Source organism: Orcinus orca, chromosome 3 (genome assembly GCF_937001465.1).
Source record: "Orcinus orca chromosome 3, mOrcOrc1.1, whole genome shotgun sequence".
NCBI lineage: Eukaryota > Metazoa > Chordata > Mammalia > Artiodactyla > Delphinidae > Orcinus > Orcinus orca.
Window position 1 is genome coordinate 4,380,432 of NC_064561.1, and position 25,813 is coordinate 4,406,244.

Sequence of the window (25,813 nt, forward strand, 5' to 3'; positions counted from 1 at the left end):
CCAGCCCCTGAATCCCCTCCGCCTCCCAGGCAGCTGGGCCCAGACGGCTCCTTGACGGGAGTGGGGGCCAAAGGTGGGCATGCCCGTGTGTGCCCTAGTTCCCGCTACCATGTGAGTCAGCCAGTGTGACAGGGTGTCCGTCTGTCACCACCTGTCCAGGGGGTGACAGAGCCTGTGGTTGGCGACAGAGAGTAGCCGGGGTGCTCGGTTGTATGAGGTGACACACTGGTGTGCGAGGGCGTCACACCTGTGTCTGGTGTGATCACGTGGGGCCGGCACCGAGCCAGGCAGGGTCTCTGGGGGCCTGAGTGTGATGGGGAGGCTTCTCCGTGTGTGACTGGGTCAATGTGTGTGTCCCTGAGTGTGGAGGGGTCTCCTCCCAGGCCGGAGTATGACCGGGTCTCCCCATGGTGGAAGGCGGGCATGGGTCCTACTCACCCCCCGGGGCCCCGCCCCTACGCCCCTGCCCCTGCCCACCCCGGAGGAAGAACCGAGTCTTTCAAGTCGCTGTTACCAGGGCAACCGTTTTACGAGCATCCACATGGTGGGCACATGTGTGTGTCCTGCACCCCACGTGTCTGCACGCCCCCTCTCCCATGGCCCCCAGCCCAGCCGGGGAAGGGTGAGCAAGCAGAGGCGGCCAAGGGGCAGCTGGTGACAGCTTAACGGTGGCTGGCCGGGATGGGGGTGGGCTCCTGGTCTGGCTACGTGTATACAGGGGGGCTGTGCTTCCCGGACCAGCCCAGCATGTGCATGTGCGCCCAAGTGTGCACAGCAGCAGGGTCTCCTCGATTCCTGTGCGTGCATGGCTGTGGGGTGGGCACCCGGCACTCGGGGTTGAGTGTGAGTGTCAGAGGGTTTTGTGTGAAAAGCGTGTGTGTGCGTGTGTGTGTGTGTGTGTAACGATCCGCCGAGTGTACACGTGTGCAGGAGCAATCCTACCCTGTCCCCTGGAGTCGCCCCTGGAGCTGCTCTGAGGGCCAGTGGGCTGCTAAGCGTGTGTCTGTGTCTCTACAAGGAAGTGTGTGTGTGTGTGTGTGTGTGTGTGTGTGTGTGTGTGTGTGTGTGTGTGTGTGTGTGTGTGTGTGTGTGTGTAGGGATGGGGATGGCGCTGTTCTCAGAAGGGTGTCCGGGTATGTGTGAGAACGAGGATGGTGCTGGGTGTGACCCTGCCTAGAACAAGGTTTGGGGGTCTGTGCGTGAACGGCCACCAGTGCCTCAGCCTTCCCTTCAGGCCAGGGTGTACGTGTCACTGACAGTGAGTCCTTAGCGGCACCAGTAGTGACAGACGCTTGGGCATTGCTCACCTCCAGCGGGCATGGTTACTCGTACTAAACTCATCCGATCCTTACTGCAGCCCTAGTAGGATCTACTGCTAATACCCCCTGTTACAGATGGGGAAAACGAGGCACGGAGAGGCGAGCACAGACCCCTGTTCTTTCCATCCTGGACCGTGACGGGCGCGCTGCCGCTTTGACACACGTTCACCCTCATGCCCCCACTCACCCACCCACAAACTCATAATCGGGCTACAACCTGCTCACGCATCCAGCGCGACCCACACCCGCATAAGCCCGCTCACAGCGGGTGATGCTGCCTGAGTGTCCCCTGTCACCACGTACACTGCGTAGTAATGCAAGTTGCACAGGCCGCTGGCGGGTGTGTGTGTGTTTTGGGGTGGGGGTGGGGGTCTTAGGAAGACCTAATGCCCTTACAAACCCCCAGGCTGCTGGGATCAGAGGAATGCAGACGGCTGAGTCAGAGTGAGGAGGCCCCAAGAAATCAGGCGGCGGGAGTGAGAGCCAGAGCTCCCGGCCCCAGGAACGCGGGCGGCGGCGGGGACACTGCGGGCAGGAGCCTAAGTGCTGCGGGCCGAGGGCCGGGCTGCGCGGCGGGTGTTTCTCAGTAACTAGGCCGGGGCGGGGCGGGGCCATGGAGGGTCCAGCCCCGCCCACCCCACCACAGTCCCGCCCCTGAGTCAGCTTGGGGGGCCGCTAGGTGGCGCATTGGGAACGCGGAGCCGTCGGGGAGGGCGCGGGGTGGGTTTGGGCTCGCTGATGGGTCGGGGGCAGCCCTGGGCCTTGGTGCTCGGGAGAGCGCCGTCGGGTGCCGGGGGTGGGAAAGGTATCCCCCCGCAGGATCTGGCTCGGACGCCAGACTAGGGAGAAGTGCCACTTGATGAGGGGCGCTGTGGACAGCGGGCGTCGTCGTCAGTCTTAGGGTATCACTTGCTGTTTTAGGGGAAAACTTTGCGTCTCAGTTCTCTGGAATGACTTTCTTAGAAAGGGGCCTTCTTTTGCTTTCTTGAAAGAGGACCTGGGGAGGGACTAGGGGCCCCAGAGTACTCAGTGGGGTGCGGGGAAATTGTGGGCCATGATTACCGCCGGCCAGGGGAGTGTTGTGGCTCTTAATTCCGCGAAGGGGGATCTGAGGAGGGGTTTTGAGAGGTCCCGGATTTACGGAAGATGCGCCGTCGGGGTTCTTGGAGCGGGGATGGGAAACTTTTAATCTGGAGGGACTCTGTCCTGGGGATTCCCCCGAGGGGATTCCTTGGTGAGGGGACTTCTTCGGCACTTGTTTCCGGAAGGGGACCGGGCAGGACGTGGGGGAGGGGTCTGGCAGTAAGACCAGGTTCTCAATGGAGTGGGGGGACGCTGAAGGTCGAGGGACTGGTGTCAGGGGCGCTGTGGCTCTTACCTCTGGGAAGGGGCCCTCGGAGGGGGGCATTCTGGGGCCCTGGCTTTTCTAAAGGATCGCCGCCGGGGTCTCTGGGGCCGGGGGACAACGCTGTCTAGGGGTGTGCTGTGGCCCCGCACCCTTGCCACCTGCGCTCTTCAGGCACCCTCGGTCGGGGGGGACGGGGCGGGGGCGGCTCCCTGTCCCGGGAAATCCGAGCCACCGCCCCTGGCCCCGCCCCTGGCCCCGCCCCCGTCCCCGCGCCGGCCGAGCTGTCCGCGGCGGGAGCGGCGGAGGCGGCGGGACAGAGCGCCGTGGAGCCGCTCCGAGCGCCCGGGCCCCTCGCGCCGCCGCCCCGGAGCCCCGCGCCGCGCGCCGAAGCCGCCCGCGCCGTCCGTGCGCCCCTGCACCCCGCGCCCTCCGAGCCGCCGGCCGTCCAGGGCACCCCCTCAGCCCCAGCCTCCACCGGGCGGGGATGGCCGCAGCCCGCGGCTGAGCGAGCCCGGGGGAACCCCATGGGCCGGCTCGCGCCGCGGCCGCCCCGCGGCCGCCCCCTCCGGCCCGGGGCCCCCCGGGCGCCGCGGGCCCAGGCGGCCCGGATGGCGGTCGCGGCGGCAGGGGCAGGGGCTGGGGCCGACGCGGGCGGCAGGCGCGGCTGCCACTGACGGCTAATCGGGCGCCCGGAGCAGGTAAGCAAGGGCAGACGGCGGGCCCGCGCGGTACCGGCGCGGGGGGAGGACCGGCCCCAGGGACAGAGATTGGGAGGGCTTCCAGGGACTCCGGGTAGATCGGTAGTTTCCCGCCTCTAGCCAAGAACCAGCGTGTGTATGAGGGTATGGTCAAGGGGCGACAGGTCCGCGCGTGGCAGGGGCGCGGGGAGCGGGAGGGCGATCTTAAGCTTCTCTCCAACCCAGGGTCTGGCCAGGAGAGGGGGGGTTCCCTGTCCGACGAGGCGGGAGCGCTTCTGCCTTCTCGGACGCCCTTGGGAGCGTCTGGAGAGGGGTGGAAGCTGGGGCAGCCGGAATCCCCTCCCCAGCCTCTAGGAGGGCGAGACCCAGACACCCCTTATGCCTTGTGGTCTACAAGGGGCCGCGGGGGGCATCCGGATCCCGCAGACCCTGGGCGGAGGGCTGCCGTCGCGGCCCAGCTGCACGCAGAAGTAAACATCTGTCAGCGGCGCGTTCCAGCCGCGTTCCCTGCGCGCCGCCGCCGCTGCCGCCGGGGACACGGTGTCCTCCGGTAAGGGCCTAGCTCTCTCAGCTCCTGGAGCCGCTTGTTTAGCCACAAGAGGGCGCGAAACCCTTTGCGGGGGGCGGGGGGGGGGCGCTTAACGGCAAAGACCGGATTTGAAGGAGAGGAGGCTGTCTTCCTTCCTCGCTTTTTACAAAAGGCATCTTGCTCAGGATGGTCTCAGAATTCTCCCAGAAGGTGCGGTTTGTCAGTTCGCAGTCTTTAGGCCGAGGGGGCTGCAGACAGTGGGCAGATGTGGGCTGGGACTGGAGAGAGAAGTGGCCTCTCCCAGGGGTGGAAGTCACCATGGTCCCCTCCCCAAGAAGTACTAGCATCCATATAGCATGGGGCCACTGGCCTGGCTCAGCGGGCCTGTGGTTACCTGCATGGCTGGGCCACCAGCCCAGATTTGGGGAGCAGGACCAGGGGCCTAGGTGGGGGGCATGGAAGGCCAGACCCCTGACTTTCCTCACTCCTTTATGCCCCGCCCCCTCACCCCCCACCCCCCCGCCCCCGGCCCTGCATCCTTTTCTGTCTGTTCCATGACACTCTTTGTCTTTAAGAGCCCCGGGCTGAGGAAGCCCCAATGGGGCGTGACTGGTCTAGGCGGATGTCAGTGGGGGGAGACTCCCAGCTTTGCCAGCTTCTCCCCACCCCCCAGCCCCTTGCCTTGGGCCCTTTGGACACCCCTCCCCACACCCTTCATTCTAGGACTGCTGAGGTTCGGGCTTCTGCAGCCACTCCCAGCGACCTGCAAAGAGCTAGTTCCAGGGGTGCAGGGAAGAAAACAAAACATGCCCCCCTGCAGCTGGGCACAGTGTCTGAAATTCCACCATCACTGCTTGTCCCTCAGGTTATAGGCCTTAGTTTTCAGGGGGGTGAGAAGAGGATATAGCTTTCAAGAGCCTGGAACAGGAGAGGGAACCAAACAGTCTGCAGCCAGGCACAAGGACACAATCAAGACATTGTTTCCACCAATGTTTGTTGGACAGCGATGATGTGCGTGACTCTGTTTGGTGTCAGGCTCCTGGGCCTTGTCCTTCCAGACTTGAATCCAGGGTGGAGCCCAGAGTGGGGAGCAAAGGCACTGCCTCAGGGTAGGAGGGTCAGGGGAGACTTCCTGGAGGAGGGGCATTGCAGCTGGGGCTATGAAGGATGAGTAGGAGTTCTCTAAATGGGAAAGGCAAGGGCATTCCAGGTGGTGGGAACTGCATATGCAAAGATCTGGAGGCAGGAAATAGCATGGATGATTTTGGAAAATCCAGGGTGCCTGGGGTGACCATGGGAGGGAGAGACTTTTCTGAAAGGTTGACAGAGGGAGAACTGTACTGGGGCCTTCAAGGACGGATTCCTAGAGATGGGGGCTGGAAACACAGAGAGAGGAACGGGTCTTTAATGCATCTGGCATCCCTGGGCCCAGCTGTCTTTGCTGAGAGGCTGTGGGATTCCTCTGCAGATGCAATTTTCCTGGTCCCCCAAGGTGGGGCAGAGGGGTCTGGGGCCCTCGAGGGGAGATAGGGTCTTCCCTCTGCCCTGTGAGCATCAACTGAGCAGGCGCCATGGGAGGCTGGTTCTATTTCGCAGCTGAGAAAACTGAGGCTGAGCGAGCTGGAGGGATCTTTCCTTATGCTCAATGTAATTAATTCCCAAGCCCTAAGCTACTGTGTGCCAAGCTGTGTAGTAGGACGAAGCAGAGAACAAGACAGGCCCGGTGCCTGCTGCACTTGGCAGGGCAGGGGTGCAGGTTAGGGGGTGGACAGGAGGCTTTCAAACCAGCCAGCCAGCCTCCTGGACTTTCAGGAGAGGTAACAGCCGCAAAGTAAGCCTGAATGGGGCCTGGGACACTTCGGCGTGGGTGTTCAGGAGCGGAAAGATCTTCTTCAAATCCAAGTGAACTCAGGCTTTGGCTGGTCCTGGAAGAAATCCAGCAGGTGGATCTCACATCCCAGTTGAGGAAACCGAGGCCCAGAGAGGGGCCGTGCTGAAAGAGCTCAATGTGTCAGGGACCCAAGGCAGAATTTGAACTTGGGGACATGGAAGAGGTGACTTAGGTCCCCTGGTTCCTAGGAAACCAGTGTGAGGGTTTGAGTTGCATTGGGGTCTGTGCCTTGGTTTCCCTTTCTGTCAGATGGTCAGCTTTGTGTGGTGTCCTCCTGGCCACTCCCGGAGGACCCACGTCCCTCACACCACCCACCGGGCCCCATGCCAGCTGCTTAGCCGTGCCAGGCCTCATTAGGCTGATCCTGTTATTGACCCCCAGGGAGGGCCCCCTGCCCGCCCCAGATGCCTGCGAGGCCGGTCCCAGACCAGCCTGGCTAAGCCAGACCCGCCTGGTATGGTTGAGGTGGGAATTTTACGGGCCAGCTGCAGAGGGCCGGGCCAGAAACGGCGGGTCTGAAAAGCTAGTGGCCCCAACACACACACACACACACACACACACACACACGCGCGCGCATGCTCCCCGGCCCAGCCTTCCCAAGAACACGCCCGAGTAGCGGCCGGTACAGGAAGAGGGCTCCAGGCACTGGTGGGGAATGGAGGGCTGACCCTGCTGGGCACAGGACACCCCCTTATCTTTCCTCATCTCCCTGTGCTGTCCCCTGGCCGTTTGCTCTGGTCACACCGGTCCCCTTGAAAAGCCATCATCCTGCCTCTGAGCCTTTGCTCGTGTGGTTCCCTCCACCTAGAACACTCTTCCTAGATCTTCATGTGGGCTCAGCACAAATGCTGCCTCCTCTGGGAAGCCCTCCTTGACCACTCAGCTTAAAAGCAGCACCAGTCACTATCACTTCACCTTGTTTTATTTGGGGGCTGTTGTTGCACTGTCAACCTCTAAATTACCTCGTTTCTTTTCTTTCTTTCTTTCTTTGGCTGCGTGGCTTGCGGGATCTTAGGTTCCCCAACCAGGGATCGAACCTGGGGCCCCAGCAGTGGAAGCGCTGAGTCCTAACCAGTGGGCCACCAGGGAATTCCCTAAATTACCTTCTTTCTTTCTTTTTTTTTATTATCCATCTCCCTGATTGGATGGTGAGCTTGGCGAAGATGGGGGCCCAGGTTGGCCTTGGTCATCCTGAGTTCCCTGACTAGTGCAGCACACAGTAGGCACTCAATAAGTGTTGGGTGAATATGTTGGGAGCAGAACCCAGCCTGGCACACTGGGCTTTCTGCCATGTGGGCCATCTGTTTACTTGCTAGTTCTGCTCTGCTGTGTGTCTTTGAGAAAACCTTTTACTTCCTTGGATCTCAGCCCCACTGGCCTCCCAAGCAGCAAGACCCTGCTTCTCCCTTTCCCCCCAGCATCACCCTCGTTACTGGGGTTGTGGAGACACTGAGAGAACAAGTTTAGAGTCAGACCCAGGTTCAACCGCAGCTCAGCCACTTAATTTCTGTGTGACCTTGAGTGAGTCACTCTACCTCTCCAAGCCTCAGTTTCCCTGTGTGGTAAATGGGGCTAATAATAATAATAACATCTTTTCCAGGGACTGCGGGGATAATCAAACATGTGGAAAGCACTTAGCAGAGTGCTTGGCACTAAATAAATGGAATAGCCAACACTGCCAGGTGTTAGTGTTATTATTCTTGGTCTTGTTGTTGTTATTAGGGAGGCCATATGGTACAGTGGTCAAGAATGTGGAAGAGGGGGCATTGAGGCTGGGGCTTTGAGGGATGAGTAGGAGTTTGCCCAACCACCTGAGTTCAAAACCCAGCTTGGCCATTTACGCTCTGTTGGACCCTGAGGAAGTCACTTCAGTCTTTTGGACCTCAGTTTTTCTGTCTACAAAATGGTGATAAAATGGTCCACACCTTTCTATGAGGCACTACATGTAAAGTGCTCAGAACAGCACCAATGGTGTTGTTTGCTAGTGTTAGTATTAGCTAATTTTTTTTACTACTATTATTAACACAAAGCAGCCAACACAGTCTTCCCCAGAAATCACCCTCTCTGTATGTCCACCCCTCAGCCTCACTTTGGCAAAGATAGACCCAGATCCCCTTAAGGCAAGCTCAGGACCCGCGACTTGATTCTCAGAGTAGCAGGGAGCCAGCAATGGTTCTAGCGATTGGGCAGCAGGCAGCTCCTGGACTGGGGGAAGAAAAGGAGATGCTGGGCTCCCACCTTTGGGCAGGCCTGGAAGGTTCTGCTGGGGGTGTCTGTGCCTGCACCCTCCCATGAGGCCGCCCCACAGGCTGGCCCCCGACCCCCGCAGATGTGACATCGGAACCAGCTGTGCTAGCCAGATGTTCCTGGTTTACCCCCAGATGTGCGTCGCCAGCTTGCGCCTGCCCCGGCCTCCCGGTTCCCACCATGGGGTAGGGCTGGGCCCTGGGCCCTACAAGGGAGGGGGCACATTTCTGTGGCCTGTGGAATTTGTTTCTTGTTTTGCAGAACCATTGAATCTTGTCTTGAGAGAGGCGCAAGTCCCGCCCCTCATGGGGCCTCAGTTTCCCCATTAATGGAACCCTAGGGAACCCCCTGGGGCCACCTGGGGGAAAGGAGATGAACAGGGCTGCCCTGGGAATGGGCCCAGCTGCCAGCCCCAGACCTGTAACACTGATGGAGGAAACGGAATTAAGGGCGTGCAAGCACGTGTCTGATGCTCGGGGCCTAGCTGCTGCAGGACATCGGCCAGGCCTGCAGGACTTCACTGAATGAAACGGCCCTGCAGATGAGCAAGGTGTCCTGTGCAGCCCCTTGTACAGATGGGGAACTGAGGCTCCAAGAGGGGGAGGAGCTTGCTCCCACGTTATCCAGCCAGGAAGAGGCAGATGGGGGTGCGGATTCAGCTGTCTGCACCCCAGGTGCCACAGCATTCGAAAGTATCCTTCCTCAGGGCTGGCCCACATGTGCAGGCCGCCCCCACAGCTGCCCATGTGGCTTCCCAGCCTGGCTCGCTCTGCCTGTGGGCAGTGATGACAGCCCCACAAGCCACCCGCTCATTCCCACAGTTCTGGGCAGCCCGCCTCAGGCCCTTTCTGAAGTTGGGGAAACAGAGGTATAGGAGGACCAGAGACATGTCTGGGAGTGAAGTGCAGAGGAAGAACGGTGCTCGTGGAAGGAGGCACCACAGCTCCACCTGGCAACGGTGGATGGAATTACCAAAGCCCGCCCTTGCCTTCAGAGGACCCAGCCCAGGGTGCCCCTCCAGAAGCACCTCCACCGTCCAGCAAAGACAGACGTGGACACAGACACTATTTTGGCAGAACTGGGCAAGAGGGAGGGAACTGAGGCTGGGAGGGGGCAAGATGGGGAGCAGGAATGGCTTCCTGGAGGAGGGGCTCTAAGAGCTGGGGCTTTGAAAGATGAGTAGGAGTTTGCCTGATGGAGCCAGGCCCTGATTCCAGGCCTCCCCAGACTAGAGAGATGAGTGGATGGAAGGAGGGTTCCCCTCCCCTCCTTCCTCTTCCTGGGAACAAGCATGAAGTAGTTTCCTTCCTGAGGTCAGGAGCTCTGCAGGACAAAGGCTGTTGACCCCATGGACAGGCATGCCTGGCAGGTGTTCCCTGGGAAGCTCGATGGAAAGGTGGAGCCCTGGAACTTAGCCAGGACATCAAGATAATAAGCAGTGTTTCCTGGTACCATCAAGGAAGCTGCCAGAAACACCCACACACCCTCACCCTACTTCTCTGCTCTCTGAATAACTGGAGGTTTCCACCTGGCTGTGTCTGTGGGCTTACTCATCTCCCCTGAGCCTCAGTTTCTCCTCCTTCCCTGCCCCAGCCCCGGGCACTCTGTGGCCTCCAGCTAGAAGTGGAAGTCTATCCCAGATCCCTCTTGCTGCACTTCAGACGGGCCTGGCCCCCAGGAAGGGAGGTGTCCCCTTCCCTGGGCAGTGAGGATTCTCCAGGGTCTGGACATTGTTGGGTTGGGAGGGGACCCTGGGCCAGGCCCTGTCTGGGCAGATGGGTGGCACCTGAAATGCCAGCAGGTGTGGGGCTGGGCTGGGTACCAGTAGCCCTTTCCCCTGGGTCACTCTGCCCCCCCCCACTTCCCTTCTTCACACTTGCAGCCTGTGTCTGTGCCTCTCACTCTCCCCCCAGAATCTTTGCAGCCGAGGGCCCGCCAGCACTGGCAATGTGTTCATGTGTGTGCCCCCCGGGTGTGTGTGCACGTGGCTGGAATGCGGGATGCAGGTGATGATGGGCACGCCCGTGCACGTACAAGTTCAAGTTCAAGTGCTCACAGGAGGGCTTGGAGGAGGCATGTGTGTGGTGTGCCCATTCTCTGTGTCAGTGTGCAAGAGACAATGTATCTCTGAGTGTGAAGGTGCTTGAGTGTGTGAGTGTGAGTATCGAGGGTGTGCAGGAGCTTCCACGGGCACGAGAGAGTGTAAGGGGTGTGATTGGGGGAGCTCCTGAGTGCTAGTCAGAGGGTGTGTGTGCACGTGTGCAAATGCTAGTGTGGGAGTGGTAGCACTCGATCGAGGGTGATCATGTTTGTGCATAAAATGCCCACGTGTGAGAGTGAAACACACTAGCATGTGAGTGTGGTGGTGTTCAGGTGTGTGAGTGTTTGAGGGTGTGTGAGAACACTGAGTGTGTAAGCGGGATGGCATCTGAGCGTGCAAGAGCCTGTCGGAATATGTGAGCGGGGTAGTGTCTGAGGGTGTGTGTGCAACAGTGTTTGGGCACATGTGAGAGGGTGTGTGTGTGAGTGGGTCAGAGCGTATGTGAGCATGGGAACGCTGGGTGTGAGGGTGAGCCCCCAAGTGTGCCGTGTGAGTGCCCGCCTCCCCTTGACACAAGCACACACATCGTGCACACCTGGTCCCCTCCCTGTGCCCTCCACCACACCTGCTCCCTGTCAGGTCTGTGCCAGAGACAAACCAGTTGGGTGACCCCCATACAGAAAGGCCCATTGTTAACAGACGCTTATCAGCTATGTCTGCCGGGCCCCCTCCAACAGCGGCCCCCTGCTTTCCTGCCCCCCATCAAAGCTCTGGGGGGTCTGCGGCTCCAAGGGCTCCCGTGGCCGGGCCATCTCAGGGCTGGAGACCCATCTACCCTCTCAGCCCCCTGTTTTAGGCCGGCGCTGTGCAGAGGTCTTGTTCCAGTCTAACAGGGAAACCGAGGCACGCCACTCCAAGACTTGGGTGTGAGGACAAGCAGGGTGCAGAGTCCAGAGAGGGCGTTGCCCACCTGAGGTCTTGAGCCTGGGTGGGTTTCCCTGCCTGTCTCCCCTTCCCAGGTTGGGTGAGGCCACTAGAGTTCTAATCTCAGCTCTGTGACCCTGGGCAAGTCACTTCACCACTCCGGGTCTCAGTTTCCCCATCTGTAAAATGGGGACAAGGACTCGTGAGGTTGAAATGACTTAATAATACGCATTAAGTTTGTAGATTGGGATCTGGCATAAAGTAGGGGCTCGTTAAGAGCAAAGGCAGTGGGTTTGGGCACCTGACAAATGCAAGGGCTGACCTCAGCTTGCTGCACAACCTTGAGAATGAAATCTCCTCCCCGCAGCCCACAGGCCGTGCATGACCTGTCCCCATCCCCTCCCTGCCCTCACCTCCTCCCGCGCTCACTCTGCTCCAGCCACACGGGGCTGCCTTGATGGTTCCTTCAACAAGCCAGGCATGGCCCTGTCCCAGGGCCTTTGCACTTGTGCTGTGTCCTCAGATCTCCAGGCTGGGCCAGGGTTTGCTTACATGCTCCCATGTCGGGGAGCTCACTGTCCATCACCACCCCCAACAGTAATAATAATGGCGTATCAAATACCACCAATAGTGTAAGGTCCTGGGAATAACTCCACAGAATTTGCTCCCCCCCATGTGGTGTGTGTTGTGTCAAAGAACCAGGGTGTGAATCCCAGATCCTTTCCTAGCTGTGCCCTTGGCCGAGCCCCTCTGTTTTGTGCCTCAGTTTCCCCAGCTGTAAAATGAAGGTTATAATGCCTCCTTCGTGGTCTCAGCAGCTGGTCTGGTACACAGCAGGCGCTTAATAGGTGTCCTTTGTTACTTACTGTCTGCCATAGCTCCAGTGCCGGTGCATCCATGGGGCGGGGGAGAGACGGTTCCAGCCTTACTGCTCTTAACCACGCTCCACCCCACCCCCGCGCGCCACCACATGCAAATCACATGCAAACGAGATGCAAATAGAACGCAAATAACTGCTCAGCTCAGCTCGGGCCAGCTGCGCGGCCCGAAACACGCGCGTGGGGGCGCCCCGCATCCCGCGGCCAAGCCCAGGCGCTGACCGCCGTCCAGCCGGGCTTTCAGCTCTCCGTGTAAATGTTTACACCGGGCTGGCCGCCAGGCCCCGCAAGGGCCGACACCAGGCAGCCGGGCAGGGAAATGTAAACGCGGGCTGGAGGCCGCTCAGTGGCGGGGAGCTTCTCGGATAGGGTGGAGGTGTGGAGGTGCGCCTGGGTTATTAAACATCTACTGCGAGAACGACGCGACTAGGCAGCCACAACACTGAGTAATCGGTGCCCTAATGGGGGACGCTTAGGACATTGTGGGGGCCCAGAGAGTGCCCCTGCGCCGGCCTGGGGCTGGGGGGTTGGAGCAGTCAGGGAAGGCTTCCTGAGGGAGCCGCCGTCCAAGCTAAGACTGAAAATTTAATGGGAGTGGGAAGCAGTGGAGAAGAGAATGTTCTGGATGGAAGAACCCGCTTGTGCAAAGGCCTGGAGGTGGGTCGAGGAGAGCTGTAGTCCTTTGCTGCCCACTTCTGGGCATTAGTTTGTCTGAAGGGGAAACCTAGGCTCAGAGAAGGTCAGGAAGTCACTCCCAGGACATCAACATGTCTCAACCCCAGGGCTCTGGCCTCCCGGACTGTATTCGAAGCACCACCTCTCCTCGCCGCCATGGTCCCACAGTGCCCCCTGCTGGGGATGTCCTCACCTCCGTCCCCAAATTCACTGGGCTCCAGCCACCCCAGCCTCCCGGCTGGATTGGCCATCTGGGGTCACCGCCCAGGACCTTTGCACTGGCTGTTTCCCCTGCCTAAGCCTAAGGTGCCGTTCTCTTCTGCCTGGCCAACTCCTACCTTTGTTCAGGTCTCAACTTTCCTCAATCCTCAGGAAAGCACTCTGGGACCCCCAGATGGGGGTGGTTCCCAGGTTACCCCTGGCACAGTGCCCACCCCGTCCTTGGCAGCGTTCTTCACAACCTTGTTCAGTGGTTCCTTGAATGAATCACTTCTATGTTACGATTGATCATTAAGCAGGAGTGGTTCAAAATCAGGGGCCCCACTGTATCTCCGGTGCCTGGTCCAGCACCCCGTGCACGTTCATTTGTTGCCTGACAGACAGACGGAGGCCGTGTGGCTGACCATCCCGTGCACGCAGGCTGAGGATGCAGCGCTGGAAGGCGGTGGCCTTGGCCTCGGTGCTCTGCAGCTCCGTGCTCTCCATCTGGATGTGTTGGGAAGGCCTGCTCCTCAGCCACCGCCTCGGACCCGCGCTTGCCCCGCTGCGCCGGCCGCCTCGCACCCTGGACGCTCGAATCGCCCGCCTGGCCCAGTGTAAGCCCTCCCCCCTGTCTTGGGTCAGATACCCCCAACGTCGCAGCGGCCACAATGGTGGAATTTCACGCAGTGGAGCAGGGCCACAGAGGCTTATTTTAGATGGGGTGGAGGGAGGGCGCAAATCCCCACAACGGCCTGGCAGCGGCGTCGGAGGGGATGGCCGCTGGGAACTGGGGTCTCTCGGCTCAGCTGTCACAAGGAATTAGGCTCTAGCCCTGAGGGGCCAGGGGACCAGATGGAGATTAGACCTGGGCATTCGGCCTGGGCGGCCACTGCAGCGCAGCGCGGGGGTGGAGGGAGAGGGAGGCCGAACCCGAGGCCCTAGTGACCTCCCAGGGTGGACAGGGACCAAGGGGAGGGGGAGACAGAGAGATCCCTAGAAATAGGAAGAGTCCTAGAAATGGGGAGAGACACAGAAACAGAGAGGCACAGAAGGAGAGAAGGATGGGAGAGAACGACGTGGGAAGAAGCTGGGAGGTATAAAAATGGAAACGCCCACCCCGGCGGGCGTGGCTGCCACGGCCCAGCTACCCACTCGCCCCTGGCGCCTGCGCTCTGCAGATTCTGTGGGGCCAGGGCGGTGCGTGGGCCTCGACTTCTTGCGCGCTCATCCACATGTGCACCCGCGCGGGCGGGGCGCGGGCGTGGCCCCCAGTGGGTAGGGGTTGCGTGCACGTCCGCACCCGCCCTGCCGGCCCACACAATCCTTCTTTCTTGTCCTCACAATGGACAAGGGTGGCCTCAGGCGCAGGCTCCACTTCCGCCCCTGCCGCTCCCCCCTACAGGCGGCAAAGTCCTTCCCAGGACACTGAGTCCCAGAGACCCGGGGGATGCCCCCCAAAGCTAGTGCCCCAGGCCCGGGGGGCAAAGCACCCGTGGTGGAATTTCAGGCACCGGGGAGGATCTCAGCCCATGGTTGGGTCCTGCCTGCCTGGCATCCTGTCCCGGGAACCAGCCCTACTGGGGGAAGGGAGTGGCTCCCGATCCCCTGAAGTCCCAATGTTCTAGGCCCTGGGACTAATGCGCTGATGGTGGAATTTCAGGCTTGGGCCAGGGGGGTGTGGACCTCATCTCTTTGTGTTCCAGACCCTGTGCACGTGGCCAGGCCTGCTGGAGGAAGGCAGGGACAGATAATATACTAGAAAATTATACATTGTTTACTTGAAATTCACATTTAGCTGGGCATCTGGCATCTGTATCTCAACCAGCAATGCCTTGAATTAACTCTCTAGATACGCACCTTTGGGGTGGGCACACTAAATGGTGGAATTTTAGGCATCAGAAGTGAGCCAGGTTCAACCTAACCCCAGAGCAGGCAGTGCCTGCAGGCCACCCTGCTCCTGCCCCTGGGCATCAAGAACTCAAAAGATGCTGCTCGGTGCCCCACCCCCCCACCCCTTTCCACCCTCCCAGTCCCAGCCAAAGTGGGGACTCTGCAAGTCTCACTGAGCAAATAAGGAAACTGGGGCACAGAACAGGGCCATCACCTGCCTGAAACTACAAGGCTGACAGTGGCAGAGCAAGGCTCCGAACCTGGGCTTGTCTGCTTTCTGAGACCCCCTGTGGGAACAGACACACGCCCAGGGTGACAGACAGCCCTTCCCCCTTGGACCTCCCAGGAAGCTATTTCTTTTGACAGGCAGGTGCGCCAGCCTTGGGGGCAGGTGCGGGCTAAACTCAGGATTTCCTCTCCCAACTGCAAGTGTGACTGCCACCTGCTCAGGGGCTGGGAGCCCCCTGCCTGCAGACCCACTGTCAACACTGCCTGCCACTGCAACGTCTGCACTTATCTCCTGGGGCTGAGGAGTACTGCGGCAGGGGCAGCCACTTGGGAAATAAATGTAGACTGTGGGGTCCTGGGGATCTATGGCTCCAGGCACGAGCAGCTGTGGGAGAAGAGGGCCGGACTTGGGCCAAACCTGGGCACACGATGGAAGCAAAACTGCTGTTTGGGCTTCTCTCTCTCTGCCACTTGCACCTGCCTCGGGCACGTCTTTTCCCCTTTGGATGCCCAGTTTCCTCACCTGTAACATGGGGGTGGCCCAGCATAGGGGTGGGGGCAGCTGGGGCTGAGTAGAAACAGGGATTTGGATCACCACACCCCCTGCTGAGCCCTCCCTTTTCTTCAATGAGGTGAGAGCAGCTCAGTGAAAAGGGGCAAAATCCCACGCTGCTCTGCATAGGGATGGGGTCCACAGAGAGTGCTGGGGGCAGGGGGTGTCCAGAGGAAGACAGACACTCGAGTCAGCTCAGCTCAAGGTGGGGCAGGCTGGAATGTGGTACAATATGTGCCAGGTTCTGAGCAGTCCATCGTAGGTGCAGGGTCCAGAGAAGGGTGTCAGTAGCCCTGGGGACCCAGCGTGCGGGTGTGGATATGCACCTCCCGACACCGCCCAGAGAGGGTGAATGAGCGGGAATCCTGGAGCAAGATAAGTGGTCGGGAGAGGGTGCACTAGCACCTCTGAGTCTCCACAAGGGTCCTTTTTCTCAGGGAACAGCGAGGGTAGGGGACTCCTTGCCACCCACCCACCCACTGACCCCCACCCCATTCTCTCCATCCCCTCGCAGACCGTGCACTGCTGCAGGGCGCCCCGGACGCGGTGGAGCTTCGCGAACTGACGCCCTGGGCCGGGAGGTCCCCGGGTCCGCGCCGTCGGGCGGGTCCCCGGCGGCGGCGCGCGCGTGCGCGGTCGGGGACCCGGCCGTGCGGGCTGCGCGAGCTCGAGGTGCGCGTGAGCGAGCTGGGCCTGGGCTACGCGTCGGACGAGACGGTGCTGTTCCGCTACTGCGCAGGCGCGTGCGAGGCGGCGACGCGCGTCTACGACCTGGGACTGCGGCGCCTGCGCCAGCGGCGGCGAGTGCGGCGAGAGCGGGTGCGAGCGCAGCCCTGCTGCCGCCCGACGGCCTACGAGGACGAGGTGTCCTTCCTGGACACGCACAGTCGCTACCACACGGTCCACGAGCTGTCGGCGCGCGAGTGCGCCTGCGTGTGACCCTACCTCACCGGGCCTGGCGAGACGGCGGCCACGCCCCCCGCCCCGACAGCACCCACCGTCCCGCCTGGCAAGCCCCGCGACAGACTGCCCATGCACAGAAAATGCCGTCGAGAGCTCAGGACTCTCGCGATAACTGTACCAAGATAAAGTGTGGAAAATCGAGCCCCGGCTGTGATTACGCGCTCGGGGGGTGCCCACATCTCGGAGGCGCATGAGGGCGTACGGGGAGGAGGCGCCATCTCCATTGGGAAAAGGGGGACGGGTGCGGGTACCACCTGCAGGATGGTGGAAGGATTCCATTTGCTTAGGGGTAAGAGGAAAGTGGATGCAAAGAGGGTCTTGTTTCCGGGGTACAAAAAGGAAAGTGGGGTGAATGGGGGGATGTCGGCAGGGACCTTCTCTCCCACCTCTCTACAGGTCCCCGTGCCCCTTCCCTCCCCGCCTCCCTGCAAGGTGTCCTTCTGGGGAGGGAAGGTGTAACTACAGTGCAGATGAGAAGACTGAGGTCCAGGTGGACCAGGTCTCCCTCACCCAACAGGCCTCCTCGGGCCTGGGCAGCTCTCACCAGGGTGAACTCGGAGCCACTATCTCCTTTCACTAGCTAAAAATATAGCTCGCTGCCCATCTCCCTGCGGGGATAGGTCTGGGGCGGGCGCCAACCCCATCCAGCCCGAAACCGGCGCCTGCTGCGGCAGAGCCGGGTCCCCAGGGACCTAGGTCCTGGGGCCATAAAAGCTCTGGCCGGAGCCCGAGGGAGAATTTACGACAAGCCCCTGTGGAGGATGGAAAAAGTACGGTGCGGTGTTTAGATTTGCCTGTGGTGTCACCTTGATGCCTGGCAAGCCCAGGACTGCGCCGGGGAATTGGGTTCCCAGCTGGCGGGGAGGGGTCGGCAGGTTGCACGGGCTGAGGAGGGGCGGGGAAGAGAGTGGGTGCTCCCAGCACGCACGAAGCTGGCACCCGGGAGACCAGACGGCGTGGACCCCTCCCCTTCTTCCCCTCAGACTAGGGGGGGTGGTCTCGAAGGCGCAACTCCCCCTTCCCATACAGCTTTCCCTAGGGCAAAGTCGTCTCTCCTCTTCCCTCCCCCCACCCCAGACCGGGGCTCTCAGAGAACAGACCCTTCCCTCCTTTACTGCTGTGTCTCCTACACTGGCCCCTCCCCCCTTTTCCCACACATCTGCGCTCTGGCCTTCCCAGACCCAACCCCCATCCTGAAGCTGGAGGACTTGATTCAGAAGCTGCCCCCAGGGAGTCTCACCCAGCCAGGCAGGAACACCCCCAGCTCCCTGCTCCCCAGCACCCGCCACGCCCCCAGGCTGCAGTTGGAGACACTGGAGTCAGCTAACAGGCAGGACTTCCAGGGAGCTCCGAGAGCAGGGCTTGGAAGCCAGGTACCAAACCGTGGGTGGCCTGCTTGGAAGGCAATTTCAGAACAGGCTGGCTGGCTGGGGCCCCCACCCATCCCTGCAATCTTCTGACTCTGAGGTTTGGGGTGGTGGATTCCTACACTGTTTGGGCTGACTCAGCCCAGCCATGCAGAAAAGCCAGAGTTCCCAGACGCTGGGGAAGCTGAGCCTCAGTTTCCCCATCCTAGAAGACCCTGAGCCTCAGAGAGGGAAGTTGCTCAGTCCAGGACACACAGCAGGAAAATTGGCCTTGGAGCCCGGGTCTCTGGTCCCTGAAGCTTGGCTGCCTTGGTGTGAGTGTGAGTGTGAGTGTGTGTGTGTGCGTGCGTGCACGCAGCCTCCTGGGACCTCGGCCTTCCCATCTCCCACCCAGATCCAACCACAGGGCACTGGCCCAGCCCACCAGAGAATTGGAACGTAAACAGAGGTGCCCCCGCAGACCCCAAGGCTGGGGTTCTCAGCAGTGCGTGCCACACACACACACACACACACACACACACACACACACACACACTCACACACACAGGGCACAGAGACTGCCACCCACACAGGGCTTAGGATCACACGCAGACCCACAGTCCGCATGCTTACATGCTCAGTGGTCAGGCACACTCAGAGAGGGGCGTCCTCAAGGTCACCTGCAAGAACACAGGGGCCCCCTGTTCAGTCACACGCGGCCACGCCCACCCTCACTCCAAGCCCCACGTGGTCGTCCCCTGTCACACCCGCTCTCACAGTCACACGCGCCGCGTCACACCCTCTCCCCTTGCCCTCCTTTGGGAGCAGTTCCTGCCCCTCCTCTATCCTTGCGCTAGGTGTAGAACGTCCCCTTGTCCCAGCCCTGCCCCACGTGGACCCCCAGACAGCCCCGCCCCCAGTCCCACCCCCTCTGCGCCCCAGTCTCCCGGGCACTGTAGGCTGTTGAGCAGCATTTCTGGCCCCCTCCCACTCGATGCTATCAGCCCACCCCCAGGTTGTGACAACCACAGATGTCCCCAGACACTCCAAGCGTCCCCTGGGAGCAGAATCGTCCTGGAGTGAGAACCGCTGATCTGGAGTAAGGGAGGACACACCAGTTTCCTCAGAGCATTCCCATCTCGAAAATGGTGTCAGTATTGCCAACCTGCATACCCCCGAGGCGGTTCATTGACAAAGCAGCAGTACTCACAGGCCCATCCACCAGAGCCATCACCAGTGGGCGGGGCACCAAGGCCAGTTCCCCAGGGGGTGTCTTGGTGCGTGCCCAGCAGCCACAGCCCCTGGTAGATGACACCCCCGCCCCCAGCAGGTGAAGCTCCTAGCAAGCGAGGTCCCACAGAAGCAACAACATTCCTGGCAGCAGAGGGGCCCAGCAGGGGAAGCCCCAGGTAAGGGAGCGCTCCACCCACCAAGGTCCCCAGATGCCCAGCAGCCCAGGCCCCAGGCTGGCTGGCTCACGTGAACCAAGACGTGATACTGGGCACCGTCCGGTAGTTGGGATTCTGTTGCAGCCGCTAGCAGGCCTGACAGAACATCAAGCCCCAGCTGAAGGATCTGGGCCGCAGCGTCTCCCGCCAGCGGAAGCAGCTCGGGTAGAGGGTGTGGTCCTTGACCAGCGCCAGCAGATAATGGGTCAAGTCCTTGGGGCTCTGAAAGTCTTCAGGTGGCAGGAACTGTTCATAGTTCCTCCTGCTGGGGCCCAGCACCACTGACACTGCCCAGGCCTGCAGGGCGTTCCTCCACAGCTTCTCTGTGATATAGTCAGGGTGCAAGGAGTTCTTGAAAGCCAGGTAAAACTTGTACTGGGACAGCCTGTTGGTCATGACCTCCCGGGGCAGTGGCATGTGGGAGCGTCCATACACATCCATTTGGAGGTGAGGCTGCAGCTTCTGATAGGACTGCACCCGACCGAGTCCACCCTCCAGTTGGCCACCACCCAGGCCACCAGCTTGGTCTTGGCCGAGACGTTCACCAGTGTGTCTACAGGCTGGCCAGGCCATGGCTCACGCTAGCTGTACGGCGTGAAGATATCTGAGTCCTGGCGGTAGGACACCGTGAGGGTGAAGTATCCGTCCAGGGCCTTCAGTTGGGGGCAGTTGCTGGGCGATTCCATGCTGAACCAGACCCAGCGCTAGCTGGGGGGCCGCAGGGAAGGCGTGAGCTGTGCCTTAGGCCTGGAGCTGACCTTTCGGTGACGCACAAAGACCGCATCCGCCCGAGGGTACTCGCTGCGGTTGACAGTCAGGTGGCAGTCGGCTGTGCCGGGCCACATCTCCGAGCAGTGGGACAGAGCCACTGGGGTGTTGAATAGCCACGTCCACAGCAGGAGACGCAGAGGCGGGCGGGTGGAGGGCCCTGCAGTGGCCTGGGAGGGGGCCCCCAATTCGGGGACCCATGTGGGCTTGTCTCGGGACACACGCAGGTAGGAGGAGAAGCACGGAGCCAGAAGCAGCTGCAGCAACAGCCCGGGGAGACAGTGGTGGCAGGAACATTTTACCTTGGCCCAGCCAGGTGGATCCATGGGTCAGAGAGGAGCTGGGAGGAGGGGACAGTGAACACAGCATCACTGCTAACAAAAATAATAACACATGCCGAGCGGGCAGATGCAGGTTACCCAAGTTCATCTTTACGAGTCCTGAGGTAGGAGGCACTGTTCTCATCCCTATTTTACAGACGAGAAAACTGAGGCCAAGGACTCAATGCAAGAAAACGGCAGAACTGTAATTCCAACAGAAAGCATCTAGCTTCAGAGCCCACTTATTCCTACCCACTAGGCTACATGATCTCTGGACCTGGGATAGATTCCGATGGCTCTCAGGTCCCACCTTGACCTTGACCCTGCCCTTTCCCAGCTTTCCCAGAGTCTTTCCCAGCCTAGGGAGAAGACAGAGCTGGTTACAAGATGCTCCCCAGTGCCCTGGAGCTGAGGCTTGGAGCCAGGGCTCTGCCTGGGAGAGGTACAATGTGATTACGTTGGAAGGTTATCTGAGGGCTCACCAGGTAGTGTAGGAGTTGGGGGAAAGGGCATTCCTGGTGGACGAAACAGCCAACGCAAAGGTCCGGAGGTGACGGAGAGCCTGACAAGTTTATGGGGAGAGCACAGGAAGTGCTCAGGGAATAAGCGTCCAAAGATGGCCCCCCTGGTCCCACACTGGGGGATCCTGGGCGGCCTCTTGGCCTGGCCGATGTCTTTCCACTCCCCGGTCCTTTCCGTTCCTGCAGGCGGTCACAAAGTCCTCCCAGACTCCAAACCCCAACCACCAGAGCGGAATCTAGGACTTCGGCCCTGCCCCTCTCCACTTCCTGCGGCCCTGGAGACACCCATTTTACAGATAAGAAAACGGAGGTTCTGAGCGATAGATATGTCTCGTGCCCAAATACACACAGCTACAGCCCTTACGATCCAGAATCCAAACTCTCTCCTCTTAATGTAATTCCAAACTCCTCTCCCTCTTTGCAGGTGGAGCTCTGATCTACAGCCTGGCACTGTCCACTAGAACTTTCTGCCATCGTGGAAATGTTCTATATCTGCACCATCGCGTGCACCCTATGGCTCTTGAGTCCTTGAAATGCAGCTGTTGTGTTGGACAGAGTTTTTAATGCTAAATTAAATTTAAAAAAGGTTCTCTCTTCTGTAAATCGAAGACAACTTCAAGATAAAAAGTAAAGGCAAAGCCAAAAACAGCCTCTGATAGCCAATTCAATGATTGGAAAAACTTGACAGTACATTTGGGACCTCCTGGAAGGGCAAATCTGCTCCAGCGAGACATTTTTATGGAGTCTAATTACAGATCAAGGATCTACGACGAAAACTGAGTGTCCGAATTAGGTGTGCTGGGGGTGTGAAATACACCCTGGTTTCTAAGACTTAGGACGAGAACGAGACAGTAAAATTATCTCAATACTTCCTCTGTTCATTACACATTTAAACAATACTACTTTGGATCTGTTGGGTTAAAGAAAGCATATTATTAAAATTAATTTCACCTGCGTCTTTTACATTTTTAAAGTCGTGGCTACTAGAAAAATATTAATTACACGTGTGGCTTGTGTTCTGTTTCTACTGGACAGCATGTGCTGCTCTAGAATTTCTAAAAAAGGGAAATGAGGGATAATGACTCATTATTTGAAACGCACTCACCCTCTGGCCAGAGGGATTGGTGCAAATGCCCACAGACATGCCAACAAAACAAGGGCGTTTTGGATAAGCTACCTGTCCATTGATGTGGGACTGGTCGAATTACTATCCCTTCTGACAACAGAATACTATGCAGTTGTGAAAAATGAATAAAAGCCTGGTTTTGGTATTAGGGTATCTTTGTCTGAAAAAACTTAAAATAGAACTACCATATGATCCAGCAATCCCACTCCTGGGCATATATCAGGAGAAAACCATAATCTGAAAAGATACACGCACCCCAGTGTTCATTGCAGTACTATTTACAATAGCCAAGACATGGAAGCAACCTAAATATCCATTCACAGAGGAATGGATGAAGAAGATGTGGTACATATATACAATGGAATATTACTCAGCCATGAAAAAGAAAGAAATAATGCCATTTGCAGCAACATGGATGGACCTAGAAACTATCATACTAAGTGAAGTAAGTCAGAAAGAGAAAGACAAATATCATGTGATATCACTCATATGTGGAATCTAATTAAAAATGATACAGATGAACATATTTACAAACTAGAAATAGACTTACAGATACTGAAAACAAACTTCTGGTTACCAAAGGGGAAACGTGGTGGGGAGGGATAAATCAGGAGCTTGGGATGAACACACACACACTACTATATATGAGATAGATAACCAACAAGCACCTACTGTATAGCACCGGGAACTCTACTCAATATTCTGTGATAACCTATATGAGAGAAGAATCTGAAAAAGAATGAATATATGTATATGTATAATGGAATCACTTTGCTATACACCTGAAACTAACACAACTTTGCAAATCAACTATACTCCAATAAAATTAACATAAAAATTTAAAAAAATGAATAAAGCCACTGTATTGGCACAGCTCTGCAGGGTGGATCCAGGTTTTCTGGAAGCTGAACTTCCATATTTTGGGAGCCTCTCTAAGAAACGGCAAAGAAAATTGAGTCCAGACTTAGATACAGAAAGTAATCTTTATTTAGGGGTCCCTGAAGCTTAAGCTTCATCCACTTCATGGTAAATCCATGTCTGCCTGATAAAAAACAGGTTCCAGAATTAAGTAGCTGGGTCTAAATCTGCACCATCCAATATGGGGGCCACTAGCCCCATGTGGCTAATGCAACAGAGGAACAGAAATTGTGAATGTCAGTAAATTTCAAATGTAAATTTAAAAACTGAACAACGTAAAACAAGTTTGTTTTTTTTTAATGAAACACTACCCCTTTCACTCCAGCCGTTGAAAATTTAGCATCCAAATAGAAACGTCCTTAAAGAGTAAAATACACGCCAGATTGCCAAGATTTCATATGAAAGAAAGAATGTAAAATATCCTATGTAAAGTAGCTCATTAGTAATTTTCTATGTCGATTACATATTGAGATAATGCTTTGGATGTACGGGGTGAAATAAGATATAGCATTAAAATTAATTTTACTGGTACCTTTCTATTCTTTTTAATGTGTCTGGTAAAAAGTTGAAAATTACATATGTGGCAGAAATCAGTCTGGCGGTTCCTCAGAAGGCTGAACACATAATTCCATATCACCCAGCAATTCCACTCCTAGATATCTACCCAAAAGGAACTGAAAAGCAGGGACTCCAAGAGATATTTGTATGTCCATGCTCATAGAAACGTGATTCACAATAGCCAAAAGTTGGAAACAACCCAGATGTCCATCAAAGGATGAGCGTATAAACAAATGTGGTCCATCCATACAATGGAACATTATTCAGCCTTAAGAAGGAGAGAGATTCTGACACACGCTATACCATGGGTGGACCTCGAGGACATGAGGCTCAGTGAAATAAGCCAGATGCAAAAGGACACATATTATATGATCCTGCTTCTATGAAATACCTAGAATAGGTAAATTCATAGAGACAGACAGTAGATTAGCGGTTACCACGGGCTGGGAGGGTTGGAAGGAGAATGAGTTTTTGCTTACTGGGGTATAAAGTTTCTATTTGGGGTGATGAAAAATTTTTGGAAATATTGGCAGTGGTTGCACACCATTGGGAATATACTTAATGCTACTGAACTGCACCCTTAAAAATGGTTAAAATGTCAAATTTTGTGTCTCATATATTCTGCTACAGTTTAAAAAATAATGTGGGACTTCCCTGGCAGTCCAGTGGTTAAGACTCCGCACCCCTGGCACAGGTTCAATCCCTGGTTGGGGAACTAAGCTCCTGCATGCTGCACGGCATGGCCAAAAAATAAAATTAAAAAATAAAAAATAGGGCTTCCCTGGTGACACAGTGGTTAAGCATCTACCTGCCAATGCAGGGGACATGGGTTCGAGCCCTGGTCTGGGAAGATCCCACATGCCGCAGAGCAACTAAGCCCGTGCACCACAACTACTGAGCCTGCGCTCTAGAGCCCACAAGCCACAACTACTGAACCCGTGCGCCACAACTACTGAAGCCCCAGCGCCTAGAGCCCATGTTCCGAAACAAAAGAAGCCACCACAACGAGAAGCCCGCGCACCTCAACGAGGAGTAGCCCCCGCTCGCCGCAACCAGAGAAAGCCTGTGTGCAGCAACGAAGACCCAACAGAGCCAAAAATAAATAAATAAAATAAATAAATTTTTAAATAAAGAAATAAAAATAAAAAGACCCTGATGGCTGGCGGGCTCCTTCTACTGGGCAGAGCTGGCGTAACCCTCCGAATGCAGAAGGGAGAAGCTGGCAGGTGGCCTTGTGTGATGAAAAGGGAGCGCGATTTGGAATTACACGTTCATGCCAAAGTTTCTGGAAAGAGACCCAAAAGACAGGCCTTTGGGGAGACAGCGCCAAGCAGGAGTGGGATGGAGGCTGAACTCTGACCACAAGCTACTTTGCGCCGCCAGGGATTTTGGCCGTGCACAGAAGGTTAATATGCGGAAATGTACTTAAGATGGATATAGTTTGTCTGTCCTGGGTTTATGGTGGCTCCTCCTAGGAGGCATGGAGGCCCTTGGCAGGGACCTTGAGAAGCGAGGATCCAGGAACGGGGCTGTGGGAGGCCGGGGGCTGAGATCCCACCCAAGTGGAACCGGAGACATTTTTTTCCTAGAAAGGAACTGAAAAATGCCATGATGCTGGGACACCGCAAAGATCAGAAAAACAAAACAAAACAAAATCCCCCCTGTTCCCCTGCATCTCAGGTCCTCCTCCCATGGGACAGGGTGGGAAGGAGGAAGGGCTCTGTGTTGCTGATGGGGGCCAGGAAGCAGTGGGGGTTCTAATCCAGAGTTTTGCCAGGGAGAGAGAGACAGACAGAAACAGACCGGGAGAGAAATGCTGCTCCTCCTGGTTTGGCAAATCAATCAGAACTTCCCACACCTGCTAGACCTCTGGCGCACCTGGTACCCATAAAGACCCCGGGGAGAGCAGGCTGCAGGCCCTTCCCAGGGGGCAACGATGCCTCCTGGGAGAGGGGACATTTTCCCCAGGAGGCCTTACCTGGATGGACACTGTGCAGGATGGCAAGCAGCTGACTAGGAAGTTTAGGGCCGAGTCACAGCTTGTCACCCAGGGAGTGGATGAGGCAACACCAGGGAGGAGAAGGAAATGGACTTATTTATAGACGCAGCACAGCACAGCCCAACACCACCACAACTGCCATCAGATGACACAGGGTGTCCTGTCCCATGAGCTGGGTCATCATCTAAAAGCAAAGGTGGGACTCTGCTAATCTCCACCATAAGACCTGATGAGGGAGGGGGTGGAGGAAGTTGGGGACTAGAGTCACCGCCCTGGCCTCCCCTGTGGCCTCGAAGCACGCATGGCTTTGGGCGTAAAGTTGACCCATCCATAAAGGGAAAAGGGCTGACCCAAACCACTGGTTCTCAACGTGGTTTCCGTGGGGGCACCAGGGGTTCCATGGAGGATGGGGAGGGGCAGGTGA

General features: G+C 57.6%; 2 protein-coding genes across 5 annotated transcripts; one reads left to right on the top strand and one right to left on the bottom strand.

Annotated features, from left to right (window-relative positions):
- Positions 1-3,002: 3,002 nt before the first annotated feature.
- On the top strand, positions 3,003-23,363 carry NRTN (neurturin). 4 transcript variants are annotated; one of them, XM_049707629.1, is made up of 4 exons: positions 3,003-3,365; positions 3,763-3,915; positions 4,618-13,365; positions 15,937-23,363. In XM_049707629.1, the coding sequence occupies exons 3-4, from the start codon at positions 13,197-13,199 to the stop codon at positions 16,359-16,361; spliced, it is 594 nt and encodes a 197-aa protein (XP_049563586.1). In that variant the 5' UTR covers positions 3,003-3,365; positions 3,763-3,915; positions 4,618-13,196; the 3' UTR covers positions 16,362-23,363. The 4 variants fall into 4 exon arrangements, with proteins under 4 accessions (XP_049563586.1, XP_033256774.1, XP_049563584.1 ...); XM_033400883.2 differs by having other exon boundaries at positions 3,003-3,915; XM_049707627.1 differs by having other exon boundaries at positions 3,003-3,915; positions 13,150-13,365.
- Positions 18,869-20,273, bottom strand: LOC101276278 (3-galactosyl-N-acetylglucosaminide 4-alpha-L-fucosyltransferase FUT3). Its single transcript, XM_033400885.2, is given in 2 exon segments — positions 18,869-19,661; positions 19,664-20,273. Coding segments are annotated over 2 exon segments (1,065 nt in total). The 3' UTR covers positions 18,869-19,206.
- Positions 23,364-25,813: the final 2,450 nt, after the last annotated feature.